The sequence below is a fragment of the Typha angustifolia genome, chromosome 13 (genome assembly GCF_048772165.1).
Source record: "Typha angustifolia cultivar Huaian chromosome 13, ASM4877216v1, whole genome shotgun sequence".
Classification (NCBI taxonomy): Eukaryota; Viridiplantae; Streptophyta; class Magnoliopsida; order Poales; family Typhaceae; genus Typha; species Typha angustifolia.
This window is the reverse complement of record NC_133251.1, coordinates 7,380,454-7,398,539: the sequence shown is the minus strand read 5'-3', so window position 1 is coordinate 7,398,539 and position 18,086 is coordinate 7,380,454. Positions and strand designations below refer to the sequence as shown.

General features: G+C 36.4%; 1 protein-coding gene across 2 annotated transcripts in view; it reads right to left on the bottom strand.

Moving 5' to 3' along the window:
* LOC140773213 (DNA repair protein REV1) overlaps positions 1 to 18,086 on the bottom strand; it is a 50,385-nt gene that overhangs the window by 10,581 nt on the left and 21,718 nt on the right. Inside the window, exons 11-19 of one of the 2 annotated variants that reach the window (XM_073115669.1) lie at positions 17,313 to 17,405; positions 11,952 to 12,011; positions 11,764 to 11,850; positions 11,548 to 11,631; positions 11,133 to 11,205; positions 10,130 to 10,198; positions 2,420 to 2,533; positions 1,759 to 2,225; positions 5 to 94 (exon numbers count right to left, since the gene is read on the bottom strand). In XM_073115669.1, coding sequence (XP_072971770.1) covers positions 5 to 94; positions 1,759 to 2,225; positions 2,420 to 2,533; positions 10,130 to 10,198; positions 11,133 to 11,205; positions 11,548 to 11,631; positions 11,764 to 11,850; positions 11,952 to 12,011; positions 17,313 to 17,405 — 1,137 coding nt within the window. The remainder of the gene's footprint in view (positions 1 to 4; positions 95 to 1,758; positions 2,226 to 2,419; positions 2,534 to 10,129; positions 10,199 to 11,132; positions 11,206 to 11,547; positions 11,632 to 11,763; positions 11,851 to 11,951; positions 12,012 to 17,312; positions 17,406 to 18,086) is intronic. The other variant, XM_073115670.1, reaches the window with a different exon arrangement.

The following is an 18,086-nucleotide window of genomic DNA, read 5'->3' as shown; positions in this document are numbered from 1 at the left end:
TTACCTCACTGTTTCCTGGATTGGCACATTCATATTGCGTATATGCATTTGTACCGTTGCAATTGCCAGGCACATTTTCCTCTGGACAGACAACCTGGTGACACAATCAGGTAAATTCTAGAAGCTCAATTGATAGCTGGTAAGTACAGTTCATTTACTAATTTTACATCAAATTGCACATATGGAAGTATGATATTTATTAATGGATATATTCATTAAACCTTACAAAAATTATGTTCTAGACTGACAGCCTAACATGCATGCAAGCTAGACAATACCTTCACTATTATGATGTAAAATATCTTCCATAACCAACAGTAATCTCTCATTCCAAATCACTCTCACCCTCTTACTGTAACACCATCCATCTCCATCCCCCATTCCACAGTATTCCTTATGTACTCCATCTTTACATCCTTCTCAATTTTCTCCTTGCCAAGGTTCTTCTGCACAATCTTCTTGGACACAGAAGCTAATTTTGTTGGGGCACCATAACAAATAGGAAGGACTTCATTTTTCTTCTTATTATCGTCACCCAAAAGGCAAAGGGACTAAATGCCCTTAATCGCATGGTAGTATTACTCGCAGGGAAGATAGTCAACCAATCAAGTATAGAGTGCACAATTTCCAAATGGGCTAAGTGCTGGGCTGGTCACGGCACGCAAGCAAGAAGGCAGAGGGTGTCTTCCTCATCCCTTTCACTGACCATGGAGCGTTGTAGAGGACAGGTCTCCAGGGAACCCTCCAGGTTGAGGAGGGTAAGTTCATTCTTAAACCGTGGAACATAGCTAGGGAGCTTTCAAGACAGCCACCTGCCCATAGACAACTGCAATGAGGAGGCTATCCTAGTGTCATTAGCTCCTTAGCATGTTAGAGGTTCTCAACGAGGATTGTCCATAAATGCTCCTAGTTCTGGCCTTCTAGGCCATTATTAACGAAAACCTTGATGGCATCCGCAAGCAGGACTTCGTTCATGCTAGATGCTCAAAGAGGATAACTCCAAAACTCAATCACTCCTGTCCACCATTCATCTGCCAACACCAAGACTGTTTGGGACCAATGGCTCAGATCCTCCACAACATCAAAGCCAAGAGAAGAAAAAGGGCCATGATCCTCAAGGAGATTGAGGCAGAGGAAGCACTATACTAGAATCAAGCTAGCAAAGACGAGATAGAGAAATCCATATGGGAGGAGTTCTTCAAGTGTTTTGGAATTTCCCCTTTGCCACAAGTGTTACCATCTTTGCCCTCTTTACCATCTTCTATGACATCTCTCCCTCTACCACTCCTCAAGGTCGTTCATGGGTCAACATATTGCTTACCTTAACAACTAGGGATGCAAGGCATGCGTGGCCTCTGGTGGTTTAAGGAGACCTCCCAACTTGATCAAGATGAACCTCGTGTCCTCTCAAGATTTTCCTTTATTGTTTCAACCTTCTTAGCAAGCATCCAAGGATTCTATACATGAATGCTTTTCTTAATTCAGCTGCAGCATTTATAGGCCCTAGTGACTCAAGAAAAGAGAGCCCATATGACTAACAAGGAAAATGACCTCAATTTTTACACAAAGCACTACAACTGGTGCCACTTTCTATTCCACAATGTGCACCTTTTTTTTAATTTTCCTTAACATTATGTTCATTTCGTGCCTATTGGTGTCCCACTTCTGTGTTCATTCAATAAGTTTATTAATGTCTTAGAACTGATAAATGATGAAAATGTCCTATATATAAAAAACACACTTCAGTAACTAACATACCTTACTCTCAGTAGTTTGTTCAGCCAAGGGGACAACGGAACCTACAGAATATTTGCCTCTTTTTCTATCAATGGATTCATTAATAATGTGCTCTTTAGTATCGTAGCCTTTTTCTGGATAAACCGGTGCCGGATGTTTCACATTTTTTTCAGGTAAAGATATTGCAGATTTGCAAGAATTTATTCTTCCTTTTTCTTCTTGATGCATCTCCATAAAACCATGTAACTCTCCCTTGTACATAGCATTTATCTCTGATATTATCTCAGGAGGAAGGTTCTTGACAACTTCTAAATCAAGATGGCCTAATGGTGGCAACTGTGAAATGCTATCTGCATCAGCACAAGAATTTCCCAGATTGGCATTTGCTGGACAAGATATCTCATTGTTACATGATATTGTAGACTTCCTATCATTTTGTTGATTGTCAGAGTCTGCACGGTGTAGTCTCCAATCAGCCAATAAGATATCTGAAAAAAGGAGAAAAATAGCGTTCCATAAAACTGACTTCATCTCAAGGAATGAACTGTAAGGATCATCTAACACCAAATGTTTGGACAGAAAGACATCTTGAAATTGTTGCAATCTATCAACTAGTAGCAAAAAACAAACTAGACATTGATATGAAATTATGTATTTGATAAGATAATAATATGCTGAATACCTCCAGCATCTCCACTATCATTCTGTTTAGATGAACTGGCAATATCCTTATGCGCCTCCTTGCTCTTCGAAGATGGAGAAGCAAGCCATGCTTCAAGTAGATTTTCTTCAAGTCCTTGGAAGAAGTGAAAAACCATGAAGGAATGTTTAATGTAGTAAATACTAAAAGAAAATAAAGGTAGATAATGTGCAAATATGACCCAGAAGGTTAAACTTCTATACATTATCAAATATATTCTCATGTAGATCCTACTAGCTTGGTGGAAGTAACGGATCATTCTTTTGATTGCCCACTCAGTTTAACATGTTACCTCAACCAGGCCAATTTTTCAAGATATTATCAGCGCATTCCCCCAAAAAGATCCAATCAATGAATATAATTCAGGTGCCAGCATAATCAGTAACACGATGGTCTGACATCAACTTAACTAGCATACCAAAATTTAATTTGAAAGGGCCATACCTCTCGCCAGCTACAAATTTTGCTCTAATGTTTTCTAGGGATGGCAGCTATTGCCAATAGTCATCATCTATGTAATGCTAATAGAAAAGTATTACATTTACAAAAGCAGGTATAGCCTCCATTAGTATTACATGCAAGGGATATGCTTCAGGTTGGCTATTTATGCCATCCACCAGAATGAGTAAGAAAAGGATGAAAGAAAGAAAGAAAGAAAGAAAGAAAGAAAGAAACCATGCCAGATTGCATCTCGTTGGTATTAATATTTTCCTTAACCAAAAAACATTACTCATGTTCCTTTAGAAATGAAAAGAATAAAACATGAAATTTATAATCTTAAAGAACTACAATTCTATTATATGCCTAACTAATTGTGGTGTTATTACGATCCGATCATATGAATTAAGTCGAATCAAGTCGAGTCGAGTCAAGTTAGTTAGTTAGTTTTATCATATTGTTTTAAATTTTAGGAATTTTTACAAATCACACCCTACATTTTGCCTATTTTATGATTCGCACCCCGTCCTTAGGGATTTTATAACGCGACCCCTCATTTTTCTTGTAATATTCATTTAACACCCTAACGTTACTTTAGCTAACTGACATTAACCATGTTATATGGTTTATGTGACTCTAGTTCAAAAATTACTAAAATACCCTTAAGAAATCATTTTTAAACCCTAAAATCCCAAAATGGGGTTGAGTTGTCTTTAAATCCTAAAACCCCAAAATGGCATTCAACCAAAAATGATTACAGAAACTCACCCCAAAATCCCAACTTAGGAGGAGTGATGTAGGCTTGGAGAAGCTCTTGTCGTTTGGGCAACTTCGGAAGGCAACCTCCTTCAACCTTCGACTGCTTGGTGTTTTGGTGATGTAGGCTTTGGGAAGCTCTAATTCCAAGCTGCAACCTTCTGACTACAAGCTCCTTCAACTCCGATGGCTTAGTGTTTGGGGAGCTACTGCGTGGGGTTTGAAAGCTTTGAGGTCAACTTGGCATTTAGGGATGTTCTTCATAGTTTGGGGAGCTATGAGATAATAAATTATAGAGATTTAAGTTATGAATAAAATTAGAGATGAGTACAAGGGTAATTTAGGAATATTATAAATTATATAATAGATTATAACAGAATATTCTTTTTCTGGTATCGTTCTGTTTGATTATAGTTAGGTTAAGTTAACTCGAGGTGTTAAATGAACATTACTATAAAAAGAAAAGGTCGCGTTATAAAATCCCCAAAGACGGGGTGCGAATCACAAAATAGGCAAAATATAGGGTGTGATTTATAAAAATCCCTAAATTTTAAATAAATCGGATAATACACATATGGATCTAATCCCCTAGGCTCCTATAAATAGGAGTAGACAAGTGTTGATTAGAATTATTGAATGAATCTGAGTTTAGCCAAATTATCCTTTTCGTCTTTATCTTTCATCGTAGCTGTTAGATCGTCTTTATTCTTTTAGAAGTAAATCATAACTATAGAACCCTTCCAAACTTTCAAACCTTAGCAACCATCTTCCTCCACGAGCCACACAACTCTACGACCGTCCACCACCACCCTTGGCCGTTAGTCACTTTCTGACGACCACCACAACATTGGATATTTACCGTTCTAACCTTACTCCACTCTTTTATTTATAATTTTTTCATCTTGACCTCCAATTTAGGTAAAGCTAGAAAAATTAGAACCCTAACTCACAAGGCTTCCACCACCTAAACTTTTATAATCTTCTTACGTTCAGATCAGTCCTGATCTAGTTCGTAACATTGATATCAAAGCCGACATTTTTCGAACAATAGTTATCACGGAGCGTCATGGAGGACTAGAAACTCATCTCCAATACTGTGGGAGTTTCTCTTGGGCCCTATCCACCACTAGCAATCGTTAATGATGAACCATCAACATGGGTGAAGGCGATATTTAAAACTTTTTCAACCAAATTGAAAGAAAACATGAAGGAGAACTCGAAGGAGATCAAAACTGCCATCAAGTACTCGATCTAGGCCTTAGCAGCTGTTCTCCTAGCCCAGCATACCTAACCTCCGCTAGCACCACCGGCCACGGTAGAGCAAGCCCTCCTATGACAAGAAAACCCAAGCCATGAGGGAAGGGACAAGCCGACCCAAACCGCGGCCTCGACCCCTCCTTTGGCCATCGTAGAGGTCCCTCCGCCACTGCGGAGGTCCCTCCACCATTGCAAAGTCTCATAGCCGCCGTTGTCGCATCGTAACAGCCGCCACCATAAGGGCCAAGGTTGTCTTCCTCAGCCACGATGGAAGCTAAGGCCAAAAACCCTAGCTTTCCACCGATGGCTATTCAGCCGCTCTCAACCCCCCCGCCACATCCGGTCCCTTCCATGGGACCCCTTCACCCGAGGCATGCCTGCAGCAACCGCAACATAAGGCCAAAAGAGTGTTGTCGACGACCCTCTTTGTTATAGCAAAACCATGGCTCATAACTGAGGGTCCGGTGACCAAAGGTCGACTGCCATCCAATAGTGGCCACCGCAACCGTCGAAAACCACCGTGTTGCTGAACCTGACGACCACACTCGCGACATTATTGCCCTAGAAAGGCCACATCGGGGTGGCTTCCGCAAGCCTCGCCGCCGCCTCAACTACACAACAGTAGGACTACGGCCACCAACCGCAGTCACCAATAGCCAGGGGACCCTCCGAGGACGCGCCATGGCCGCAGCTGCAGCAACCTGACCCCGAGCTCGGCTTTCAACTACCACTGGCACTCCACCGCCGCAAGGACCCGCTGGACGCTGATCCATGCAGCCTATAGTGCCGCCGCTAGGTCAAAAAATAACCTCAGCCCTAGGGTTAGGTTTTTGGCTATTGAGTGAAAGAGATAAATTGCACGTATCTCAATGTGTGTTGTATTTTCATAATCCGAGTTGATCACCTCACATGAACCAGTTTGGGACTTATGTTCATGACCTCAAACTCGAGAACAAGCCCAAGGATGACTGGTGTAACAATCCGATGGACCCGCACAACTAATTAAGTCGTATAAGCATGCAAACCCATTGGCCTACGAGGGCGACATTAATCGGAAGATCTAACTCGCATACTAGTTACTTTGAGGATAAGGTATTGGAAGCGTGGTAGACTATTACAATCTGACCACATGGTTAAGTCGAGACAAGTCAAGTGAGTTAGTTAGCTTTTTCTTATTATTTTAAATTTCAAATAAATCAGACAATCCGCATGTGGATCCAATCCGTTAAGACTTTACTATAAATAGAAGCAGTCATTTGTTAATAATAATCATGGAATGAGAATTCAGTTTTGTTCTTTTATTCTTTTCGTCTTTATCTTTTCAAATAGTCGTTAGATCATCCTTATCTTTTTAGGAGTAAATCGTAACTGTAGAAGTCTTCCGATTTTATAAATCCTAGACACCATCTTCTTCCAACAGCCACCTTACCTTACGACCGTCCACCACCACTATTGGTCGTTTGCCGCCCTCTGACAATATTTACCGTTCTATATCGTTTCGACCTTCCTCCATTGTTTCATTTATAACATTTCACGTGAAATTTGCATATCGGTTCAATCTGGTTCGTAACAGGTGCATCCATGTATGTTGATCCTTAGTCATTCTGTTCAAAGATGAAAACAAACTACTTTTTGAGGTCACAAAATTAAGGTTCTAAAATTCGATATTAGGATCAAGATTAGTCAAAAAAAAAAAAAAAACAATATGTATCAACTGTATCAATCGTACCAGCCGCTTGCATCGGTTCATACTATTTTTAATTATGTAAAATTTTAAATGTTTTTTAAAAATACTGAAAAAAATTGTAAAAATTTAGAAAAAATATCAAAAAAATAAAAATTAGTCACACATGAAGCCGAAAAACTAAAGAAAAAACTCATTTGTAAATTACAACTACAAAACAATAATGAAGAAACATGAGAAGAAAAAAATATTAACCAGAGTTCACCAAAGCGCGGAGTAGCCATTGGGGCTCACCAGATCACCGCCGGATGAAGTCGGTGAAATGTGAGGTTGGGAAGAGAGTGTGAGATAGATAGAGGGTAAAATTTAATTTAAGAACTTAAAGGAAGCAGCTCAGAACATCAATAGAGGTTAGATACATTTTTGAAAATTTTAGTTTTGGTCTATCCAGCTGATATGGCCGAAACTAGCCAATCTCAAATTGAAACTAGACATTAGACTGGTTTTGGGTCCAGATCGAGATCAGTTATGGCTAATCCTAATCCAAATTAATTGATTTTGGGAACCATGCACAAAATGCAACCCATATTTAAACTCTTCACTGAATCTCGGACCAATGGAATGTAGCTCTAATTGCACCTCCCTCTAGGCTCAATAGGCATAAAGACATAATTTCCCAAGCAAGTCTCCTCTTTGTGTACAATTTCCTTCATAACTATGCTTCGTACTCAATACTTTGTAGACATATATATGAAGCAAAACTGTTGTATCCAGAGCAATGCAATAAAAATCAAGAGAAAAGAAATGCGCAGTTATGCACACAGAGTTACGTTGTTCAACAATCATCTACACCAAAAGGATCAAATTAACATAAACTAACTGGCTAACGCAATTGACTCAGATCAAAACAATCATTGCTCAATTTAGGGCAGGAACATGCACACTTTTTGTCACCTAATGTCCTAGACAATCTAACAGGAATGTGATCTGTCACACCAACTTGATGGATATTGATCGTTGGACCATGATCATGATGGCTTCCACACCTATGTCCATTTGTCAGAAAAAGCACTTGGCTGGGGGAATGGGGGGCAATGCAAATAGGATGTGACAATAGGCTAATTTCATGTTTGGGTCAAGTTGGGGATGATCTAGATCTAACTTGGTTATTGTTTGAATCAAATAGAATTGTATTAGGCTTATTTTGAATTTACTTCTAGCAAGGTTCTTAAGTCTAAGGCCAATTGGTCATCTGAAAGGGATTAAAAAACTATTAGAATGGATTGCCCCCCGTAGGGATGATTGATTTGCTGAAATATTTTGGCATAAGGGCTTCTTTTCCTATTCTCTTCCTCATTTGAATTGAAACAAGTGTGAAATCCTCGTTATGAATCCATTAATTATGGTTATCTAATACTCAGTTCTTTTCTTCGCTCTTTTTCTGTATATCTCTCTGCAATTTCCTGCAGTCAGTTCATATAACTGCAAAAATTTCTGCCCCTTTTTTCTTGTAACCCTGAACAGTCACTGACCCAACAGCTAATGTTCATATTACAACCTGCCGCCCATTCTATGGCATTCAACACCTCATTACTGCAGCCCCTATTCCAGAACATCTATAACCAGAAAACTTCAACAAACTGATATCTTTGCTGCTGTTGACATGGAAACAGAACCCTGCTCATTATATTAACCTTGCTTTGACATTCAAGGCTGATTTTCAGATCCAACATAAAGGGAGACTCTCTGGAAAGGTTGCAGCCTTGCTATGGACCATGGTAGCTGATTCAAAATTTTCTGAAATTCTCTGTACTATAGGTTTTATTGCTAAACTGAATTTTCCTTCTTCATGCTATCATACACCCTCTGCTTCCATCATACTGCATCTTAGAGCATCTTTCATTTGTGTATTACATCAATATCATACACAATCGTTCAACATTCTTCTGCCCAAAGATGATAAGGAACTCTAACAACATTATATCCAAGTTATTATCTACTTTATAGTTTATACATCCACTTTTTCTTGATAATCATTAGAAATACTCCATTTTCTTGTAGGCCAACACCAATTTAATTCCTAGTAAGCAAGTAAAGAGTGAAGCTCCTATAAATGGACATTTGCCAATTTACGGTTATACATAGGTATAAAAACGGATCGGATACGGATCAGATAGTACTCAATCCATATCTGGATCCATATTTTTAGTCCGAATACGGATTTGGATACGAATATTGAACGGATAACAAAATTTTAAACCATATCCTAACTAAACGGATATGGATAATTTTCGGATAGAGAATCAGATCTTAAACGGATATTAATTAAATTAAAAAGAATTATAATATTTTATTTAGATATAATTAACACAAAAATATTAAGAGTTTTACAACAAATAAATTTTTTGTATGTACAAATATGTAAAATTAGAGAAATTAATCTCTATAAATAATATATAACGTATTATTAGTAACAATATTAATATTTGCTATTTAAATAAGCAAACTAAAAACTGTAAATCATTCAAAAAAATATGTGGGTAAACGGATATTCGATATCCGTATCCGAATCTAAAAAATATATCCGACCCGTATCCGAATCAGATAGAAATTTTTTATCTAAATCCGATCCAAGTCGGATCGGATAGCGGGTCAGATCGGAGTTAATCCGACCCGTTTTCATCCCTAGTTATACATAAAAATGTTTCTGAAATTTCCTATGGTTTCCTGTCTAGAGGAAAGAAAATGTATTTCATTCTATGATCTTATCTGGTAACTACATGAAACATATGTCCCGTGCAAAAGCTTTATATACAGGAAGACCACAATTTCATCATATAATGAAGCCAGCCATAGCTTGTCTAATATTCATTTTGCCAATGGCAACTTCCAACCAATCCATTATAACATATTTCATATTGTAGGACATTTCAATAATCATTCTTAATAACTATTAATAGTATGAAACTATGAATCAGCTGTTGCTTTGAGATTGTCAAAACAATGTTATTTGTCCTTAAGAATTTCAAAAGCCTTGCATGGATTTATGTGAATTTCTGGATTAAATTGCATGAATCAATCAATCAAATAGATGCTGACAAAGGCATGATATTTATTTAAGAGACTGATGACAAAATTGGACAAGAGCTATTACATCAGGGCAGTCCACCATTTAAAGGATTAAGAAACGGCTGCAAATTAGTTCTCCCAGCATAGTTAACAGGATTAAGTTTCAATTTATTTAAATTTTTGGGTATTTAGTAATTATCTTAATTTTCTTCTCTTTTACCATTAATGGGGCTTTCAACTATTCTTCATAGTTAACATGCAAAATTAAATATGAGATTATGTATCATTCATCAATTATTTTACTATATCTTCATCGTATCTATGGTGAGTCTTTTCATCAATCCAAAAAAGAAAAGAGGGTCTACTAATAAATCAAGAAAAAAATAAGCAAGATATGTTAGAAGATTTACTAACTATATATTTATATAACTGTAAAACAACTTTTTACATATGCACATTAAAAAAAAAAATGAAACTGTTGTCCTCACCTTTTCGCGTTGTACCTACACTTTCAAGCCGTGATACTTTTAATCCAACACCACGGACTTCCTTGACATCTAAATTCAGATATCACTTCAGTTTCCTTAACAAAGAACATGGAAACATAATTCAAGGAAAATGCAGAGCAAAACATGTAACTGGCAGTCTGCCACTACAACAAACAATTGCTCCAACATGCACATATTAGATTAAATAACGAGGACAAGTAGTACAAAATCATAAAAATCTAAAACATCACAAATTAACTAAAAAGCATCAAACTTCTGAAAGGCAAGACAAGTAGTTAGAACTTAGAACATAAAGAGCAACAACAATAATCACAAAGACCGCTATTTCTACCTACTTGTACTTGAGATCATTTTCCTCCATTCAACTATCTGTCTCCTAAACCAAATGTTATCATGCCTTCTCCAATCAGTTTGAAATTCCCCGCCATCTTAAGGCAGCTTCTATTTTAACCATATTGCTCTAATTGTATGCATAATTTTCTTATCAACCATCATTTCATTGGAGGATAACTTTGTCTCGCATCTTAAAGCCTTGATGTACTAAATGTTAAGGTGGCAATTTTCAATCAGACATGAAGCCAAGACCTTTAACAAGGACATGTTTAGCATACACAGGTTTGTGTCGTAAATGGGTTGACTCGCCTACCATAAATATCAAATAGGTTGTATTTGTGTCACGTTTGGAATTTCCGATTATATTCAGGGTATGGTGTGTACAAAAGTCGTATTCTGGTCAACATGCTAAACTATAATGTGATTACATGGGTAATAAGCGAGATATGTGGTTTAAGCGGGTCGAAGCTTGTGAAACCATTTTGTGATATGAAAAACTGACACTACATGGACTTGGAAAATTTCCACTATATTTTGGTTAGCACTTAGTAGACATAATAAGACACCATTAATGCAATAAGACATGGATATTCACCTTACAAGAGAAAAAGTTAAATTTTGAATTAAATAAAGTGTCAGATGAACTTACCTATATGAAAAGATACAAAAATTTGTTTTGCTATTCGCTGTAGAGACATCACATCATCAGTGGCAACAGGAATCTAGGAAAGGAGAAAGAAATTTAGAGGAGGAGCTAAATATCTTCCCATAGGAAACATATGAAAAAAATAACAGAATATTGTGAATGTGTTTCATATCGATTGGCTCATCAGCGTGCATCAATGCAATTGACAAGATTATAGTTAAATATATGAACTGGAATTCTTCACAAATATAAGAGATTGAATATATAATTTTACTGCTAAATTGTGCTAGCTATTCACATTTTATTTGCACTAAAATTATGGCATCATAATCACACAGAAACACAAGTACTGGTTTGAATGCACATGTACATTCCACAAACATGAGGAAAATAATAACAAATGTCCACTGTATTATACCGTCACTGAGCGGCTCACAGTTTCACAGTCACCACATCCCATATACTTCACTGGCTCTTCAGCCCCTTTCCTTCTCTTCTTCACCTAAGAAAACACAAGGAAAGTATCTGATGTTAAAATGATATTGTTGCCACTTTTAAGGCTACTTCTCTAAAACATCTTTATGGTGTGAATAGATGAAAAGCTATAATGAAGGAACACCTACAACAAAAATACCTTAAGTGTTATTGTGTGACCTTGTACTCCACATCCTTGCAAGCGTAATGAGACCTCCTTGCAGAGGTTCATAAGAAAGTTCTCAGACTGAAATTTTCATGATACAGTATTGTTAGGAAAAATAAGAGTAACAGGAACTCAAGAAGAGAAACAACAACAACTTTCTATCCTTGAAACAAAATACCCACATCACTGCTGTTATTAAACCTAACTCCCCAGTTCACTTCTGCACCAACAGATTTTGCTTCCTGTATGACCTCACACGGAGGACGAAAAGTGAGCACATTGAAACGGATTCACTTAAGAATGCATGTATATCTATGTAGAAAAAGTCTGAAGGAATCACATCAATCAGCAAGCAAACAATAGATAGTTAGCAGTAAAAAGTAAAAAACATAGTAGTAAGAAACTAGTTCCATAATGGTAATAACTTTTCTAAAGAGACCAGATGACCTTTAAAATAGGTATTTCTGACTGAAACAGGAAGCAGTAAGAGTTGGAAAGCCAATATGTAACTCATCTTGAATGCAAACATAGAGAGTAAAAACGGCAACTATTACAGGATGAAAACAGTGACAAAGCAATCACAGAAATAAAGCAATTCTTTCAAACGGCAGTATGACAAGCAAGACATTTCCATGTCATGTTTTGTATGTTAGATGATGAGAAATTTAGTAACACTTTCTGCCATTCTGTACCAATTGATGCTAGTACTATACAGTCACCGAGTGAAATAACCTGATATGGATTAGCAAGATAACACAACAAGAATCACTCTTCTGTGCCAATTTCCAGCCAGATACTAGTAGTCTAGTTACAATAAGTCACCTAAATTCATGTCAAGAAAAAGATGATTCTAGTGCTTCAGTGACACGCATGAAAACTAGTAATCTTGTGAACACGAGATATATCAGATTCAGAATGTTAGACAACTACTGATGTAATATCAAGCATGTCCTGATTTTCATAGGATTCTTAATCTTAAGGGTTTCTTAATTCTCATAGAAATCCTATTCCCAGAGATTTTCTAATTTTCATAAGATTCCTAATCTCGAGGTCTCCAATGTAGGTTTGCTATTGCAAGCGTCTTTCTTAATTATTGTTTCCTATCTAGATCGGATTCCTAGTAATTTTTAGTTTTATTTGCTTTAGAAATTAGAATTGTTCTCTATTTAGGGGGAGTGATGTATCATGGAGAACACACTATTTTTATGGAATAAATTGTTAGTACTATTTAACTTCTCTCTTCTATTTTTGTGACAGTGATGGCAATTTCTTTGACCGCTCCGCCAGTAACAGAGAAAAATAATACAACTGCTCATTAGATGGAATTTGAGTAAACGATTCAAATCATGAACAGAAAAGAAAAACCTAGAAGTGCAATATCCAAGGTAAGAAAATAATTGAATATTGCTTGTGCATACTAAATATTATATATCTCAATAGCTGGTCCAATATAATATCCCAATAGCTGGTCCAAAGCCCAAATAAAGTATTGTAATTTGTGCCAAGAAAACTATGAAAATGATCCTTACTAATGTGAACCTTAATTGCGTAGGCCCTAATGGAAGAGAAGAATCCACAAAGTCAACCCAAATAGTTGGGATTAGCAGCTTACCATTGTTGTTATAGGATATGAGAAATGACAGAGAAAGTACAAGAAGGAATAGCATATTATGAGGGTCAAGGATTGTCATGTTGGTCAGCACGAGACAGACAAGGTTGTGCTTGTGGTGTGCCGACACGTGGCACGGAAGAGTGTCATCGTTGACGTGTGTCGCCCCATGCTAACATGTGGCATTGTCTAAATTGCCCCATTTGGTTCAAATAAATATGGAAAAGATAGCAAGCAGGATGTCCTGAGTGCTACTGGATACATACTAAGCTTACTCGAAGAGACCCATTTTTGAGGTCCTTTGTTGGTAGGCTTATCTCCCAAACCAAAAGTAAGAAAATGAAGAGAAAGCAAGATCTAGGATAGGCCGATCTAATGATTGAAATTTCAAATCCCATCAAAAGGTATTTTTTTCATATTTTTCTCTTCCTAGTCTCTTTTGTTAAGAAACCAAATCCGAGATTAATCATTAGTCATCCTAGATGTAGCAAAACGAAGTTAGATCCATCATTTGTAAGAGGCATTCTACATAGATCTAACATTTTGTGCTAAATCTATATAAAATACTCTTTAAATCATAGAAATTAAAGGGAAAGAGAAATTATTTGATAATTATTTGATAATTGATAACTTGATATTATGTGTGGAATCATACCTTTTTTCCATGATTATTACTATATTAAAGTCTTTTACAATATTATATAGCAATAAAATATTAGAATTTAAAATATGTATAAATATCGTTAGAAAACTATTTAGAAGTGTTGCCAGTGTGCCAATAGCACACTAGGGCTCTTGACAACGTATCGACAAGGCAATCCTTAATGAGAGTAAGCAAGGATAAGAGGAAGACATAAGAACCACACTAGAGGTAAGACATAAGAACCACACTAGAGGGAAGACAGAAAAACTCAACATGATGAAGACTGAGAATTAACCATCTATATGATTTGCATAAAGGATTCATAAATGCAGCATAACAAACATGAAATATAAATGGCTTTAAGAGTTACGTCATAATTACCAGATAATTGAGGACATTATTGTTAAAGGCTTAAAGCATCATTAGTCATTGCATTACCTACTGTTTTTACACAATAAATGCAATGGATTTCCCTCATTCCATGAATATGCCAAGAGAAACAATAACTAGTAAACAAGCATTATGATTGAAAGACAAAAAGAGACACCAAAAACATGACCATGTAAAATATTTCTAGCAAATTAGTCTAGTAGATTCTTTTATTAACACAAGTAGTAGCAAAAACTTATAAAATAAACATGTCTTTGCAGAATACATTTGTATCTCATTTATGCAAAGAAAGATTGTGAGGAAGTTAGGAGAAAGGTAAGGCATCATTTAATAGTGTTAAATTAATAACCAAATGACCCAAAAGCTTAAACTATTAAGTAACAAACCAACAGCATATATTATTCCTTAAACATGCCCTCTCACATATGGCCTGGCCTCTAAATACTTTGCATGGACAAACGAAAGATGCTGCCCTCCACATTGCGCAATAGATAATAGAATATATGATTAAATAGGGCTAAACAATGTTTGAACTCTAGATCTTTAGCCCCCGTTCACTTTAAGAATAACTTTTTTCTTATTCTAAAATATAACTTTTTATTCTAGAATAACAACTAAACATCATAATAGCCCTATTCTAAAATATAAATAATATTCATCAAAATTTTATCTTATATCACATACTAACTCAATTACTAATACTCTTGATATTTATCCAATCAACCTACTTTATATCAAATCAAAAGGTATTTATGGTAATTTTATTAAAAAATAATTTATCTTTTTCTTCACTTTATATCACATCAAAGATAATTATTATACCTTTATTTCAAAATACAAGTGAATATAACAATAGTTATTCCCAAAATAAAGATCTCATTTTGAAAATAATAAAGAGGAATACTTATTCTAGAATTGACTTTATTCCTACAATAAATAAGGTCTTAAAAAACTAGTCTATGATACCATGTTAACTCACTAGCCACTCTAAACGCTTAAGCTAAAAATTGAATCCAACTAGATCTAGAATCACAATTAAGAATCGTATTTTGAAAAAATAAAATAAAATAAATAAACAAACAAACTCAAGTCGGTGAGGGAGAACCCAAGAATAGAATATCAAAAGGCCAAATACGAGTAAGAAAACTAAACACGCCAAATACGAGTAAGAAAACTAAACACGTGAACACACCAAGACACCTTTTTTTATCATAGAAAATTTCTTAAGCATGGTGAAACATCAACACAATGTATGATGATTCACTATTGTAATTGGGTAGTTTGAAACTTTCCTTACAAATAAGGTCTAGACAGTCGAAAATTCTAAGCATCACTACCTTGATCGAAGTAATTTTTCCAGTAGAGAATCAAGCACCCCATGATATGGACAAGGTAGACTATGTAGAGGACAAAAAAGGTTGACTTAGTTCTTGGTTGCTTGCATGAAAATCTAGAATGTCTTCAGCCACCAATTCATTTTTCAGCTACGGAATAGGACAACTCAACTAAACTACTAAGTTTTTAGTTTATCTCCTTCAAGAAATGATTGCAGTATGGACAAAATCCAGTCAAAAAACTTATTTAAGAGTCAACAGTATATGTTGAAAGAACAAATGATATCCCTGTAATATGTAAAGCTACAAAACACAAAAGCAAATAACTTCAGTGCCCTCTGACTTTATTCCTGCACATGTTTTCCTTTAGTTAAATCTGAATCAAGAGCCATGAAAGGCTTGTCTGGTCCAAGATTTTCTTCTTTTGGAGATTTCCGTGTTTTCCTCTTAATCAAGAAGAATGCAACTATTCCACCAATAGCCAATATGGATATGATGATTCCTGCTATGTCTCCACCTATACCAGAATTTCTGCCACAACAGGCACCATCATTAACACCACCACTACCATCACCATCACCACTTACTCTTCTTCACTTTTATAATTGAGGTATTTTGAGAGATCCAAGTAGTGGAAGTGACTTAAATGAGAGGGTTTTTTCATATTTTAGGCAAAGATGGGCCTAACAAACAAAATACCCTAGTAATATAGTTTCTTTAGTAAATTGATTAGAAGATGTGCATTTGCTTCTAGATAATCATCGAAACTAGTTTGACTTTTCACCCTTATATGCACTGTTTTGAAAAGCAAAAAAGACGGCCGCCATGGCGGGGCGGTGCACCGGCCACCCCACCATGTAGAAAGGCGTCGGCAAAAGGTGGCCAAGCGCCTTGGCAGGCTGCCTAGGCGCTAAATAGCGCTAGGCGGGCCGCCCGGCCCGACTTGGCGGGCTAGCACTTCGGCCCGCCAAGTCGAGATGCGGTTATTAGTGAGCGGGTCGGATTTTATAGCGGACCGGGTTTAATAAAACTAACCAATATAAAAAAACCAAACACTATGTTAATCTCTCTCTCTCTCTCTCTCTCTCTCTCTCTCTCTCTCTCTCTCGCGGCACATCTCTCACCGACAAACCCTAGAACTAGCTCTTCCATAGCCGACGGTAGCGAAAGGCGGCGACCACAGCGAAGGCGGCAAGCGGTTGACGGCATCGGACGACAACGTGCGATGCAGTTATATGTATGCAGATAGTCCATAAAGAACAAAAAGGGCACATTGTGAAGAAAGTCAAAAGAAGAAGATCCATAAAAGAATCAAACTTGTTTATTTTTCTGAAATATTTCATAAAGAAGTACTGCAATCGAGATATAGGAATAAACAGGATTAATTACCTCAACATTCCAAACAGGCTGAACTAATTATGCTAAAGCAAGAGGACATAAAAATCAGTAATATGAGCTATATGAACCCTCTCGTACTGTTACATAATATATATCATAACATCAGATCAGAGAACAAAAAAAATCCATTCAGAATGCACGGGATTCTAGGAAGTATCTGTTGTCAAACCTGCACGACTTCAACTAGTCGATGATCAATTCCTCGGCAATAATTCCATAACATATCACCGATCTTTTTCCCAAAGTCATTGTGGAGAGCTTCCTATTGAAAGGAACAAATGCAGTAACTAAGCTTGTCCACAAACCATAGATGTAAAGTAGGAAAAAGCAATTAGAAAAGAAAAGCAAAAGAGAATAGATCAGATAGTTGAATATCACACTAAAGAAAATATTAGCAGCATGAAAAAAAAAAATTATTCCACAAGAGAAATAGGTAAGATATCTTCAATAGTGATACTTTAAAGTAGAACCATAAAAACAAAAAGGTGGCATCACTACATTTTTGCTGTGCATCAATATGCATGGATAAGGAGGATTGGCTCTCTATTTTGATCTTCCTTACATGAAAGTAACTAAGTAATGTGGCATTTGATGCTCCTAGGTCAAAAGCTCTTCCCGTGGCGACAATATGTAGGGGCTAAACCAAAGTCCTATGAACCTAAATAACAGTTGATACCATATTAGTGAAACTAAAGATTGCTTCTGAAGGTTTCATAATGGGTTTTTTTCTCAAATATCATATGTTCACCCAGAAAATGACAATATTTTATTCCAAAAGGCAGTGCTCGGAAAGAAGAACTTAAGCAAATTTACTTACTACTTTATGATACTTCTTAGTTCATGTTTTCTTCACAGTTCAAGATCATTCATAGTCCAAGATTATCTCGACTTAACAGTCAAAAAAAGAAGATATAAATACATAGGTTCTCTATGTGAAAATAAA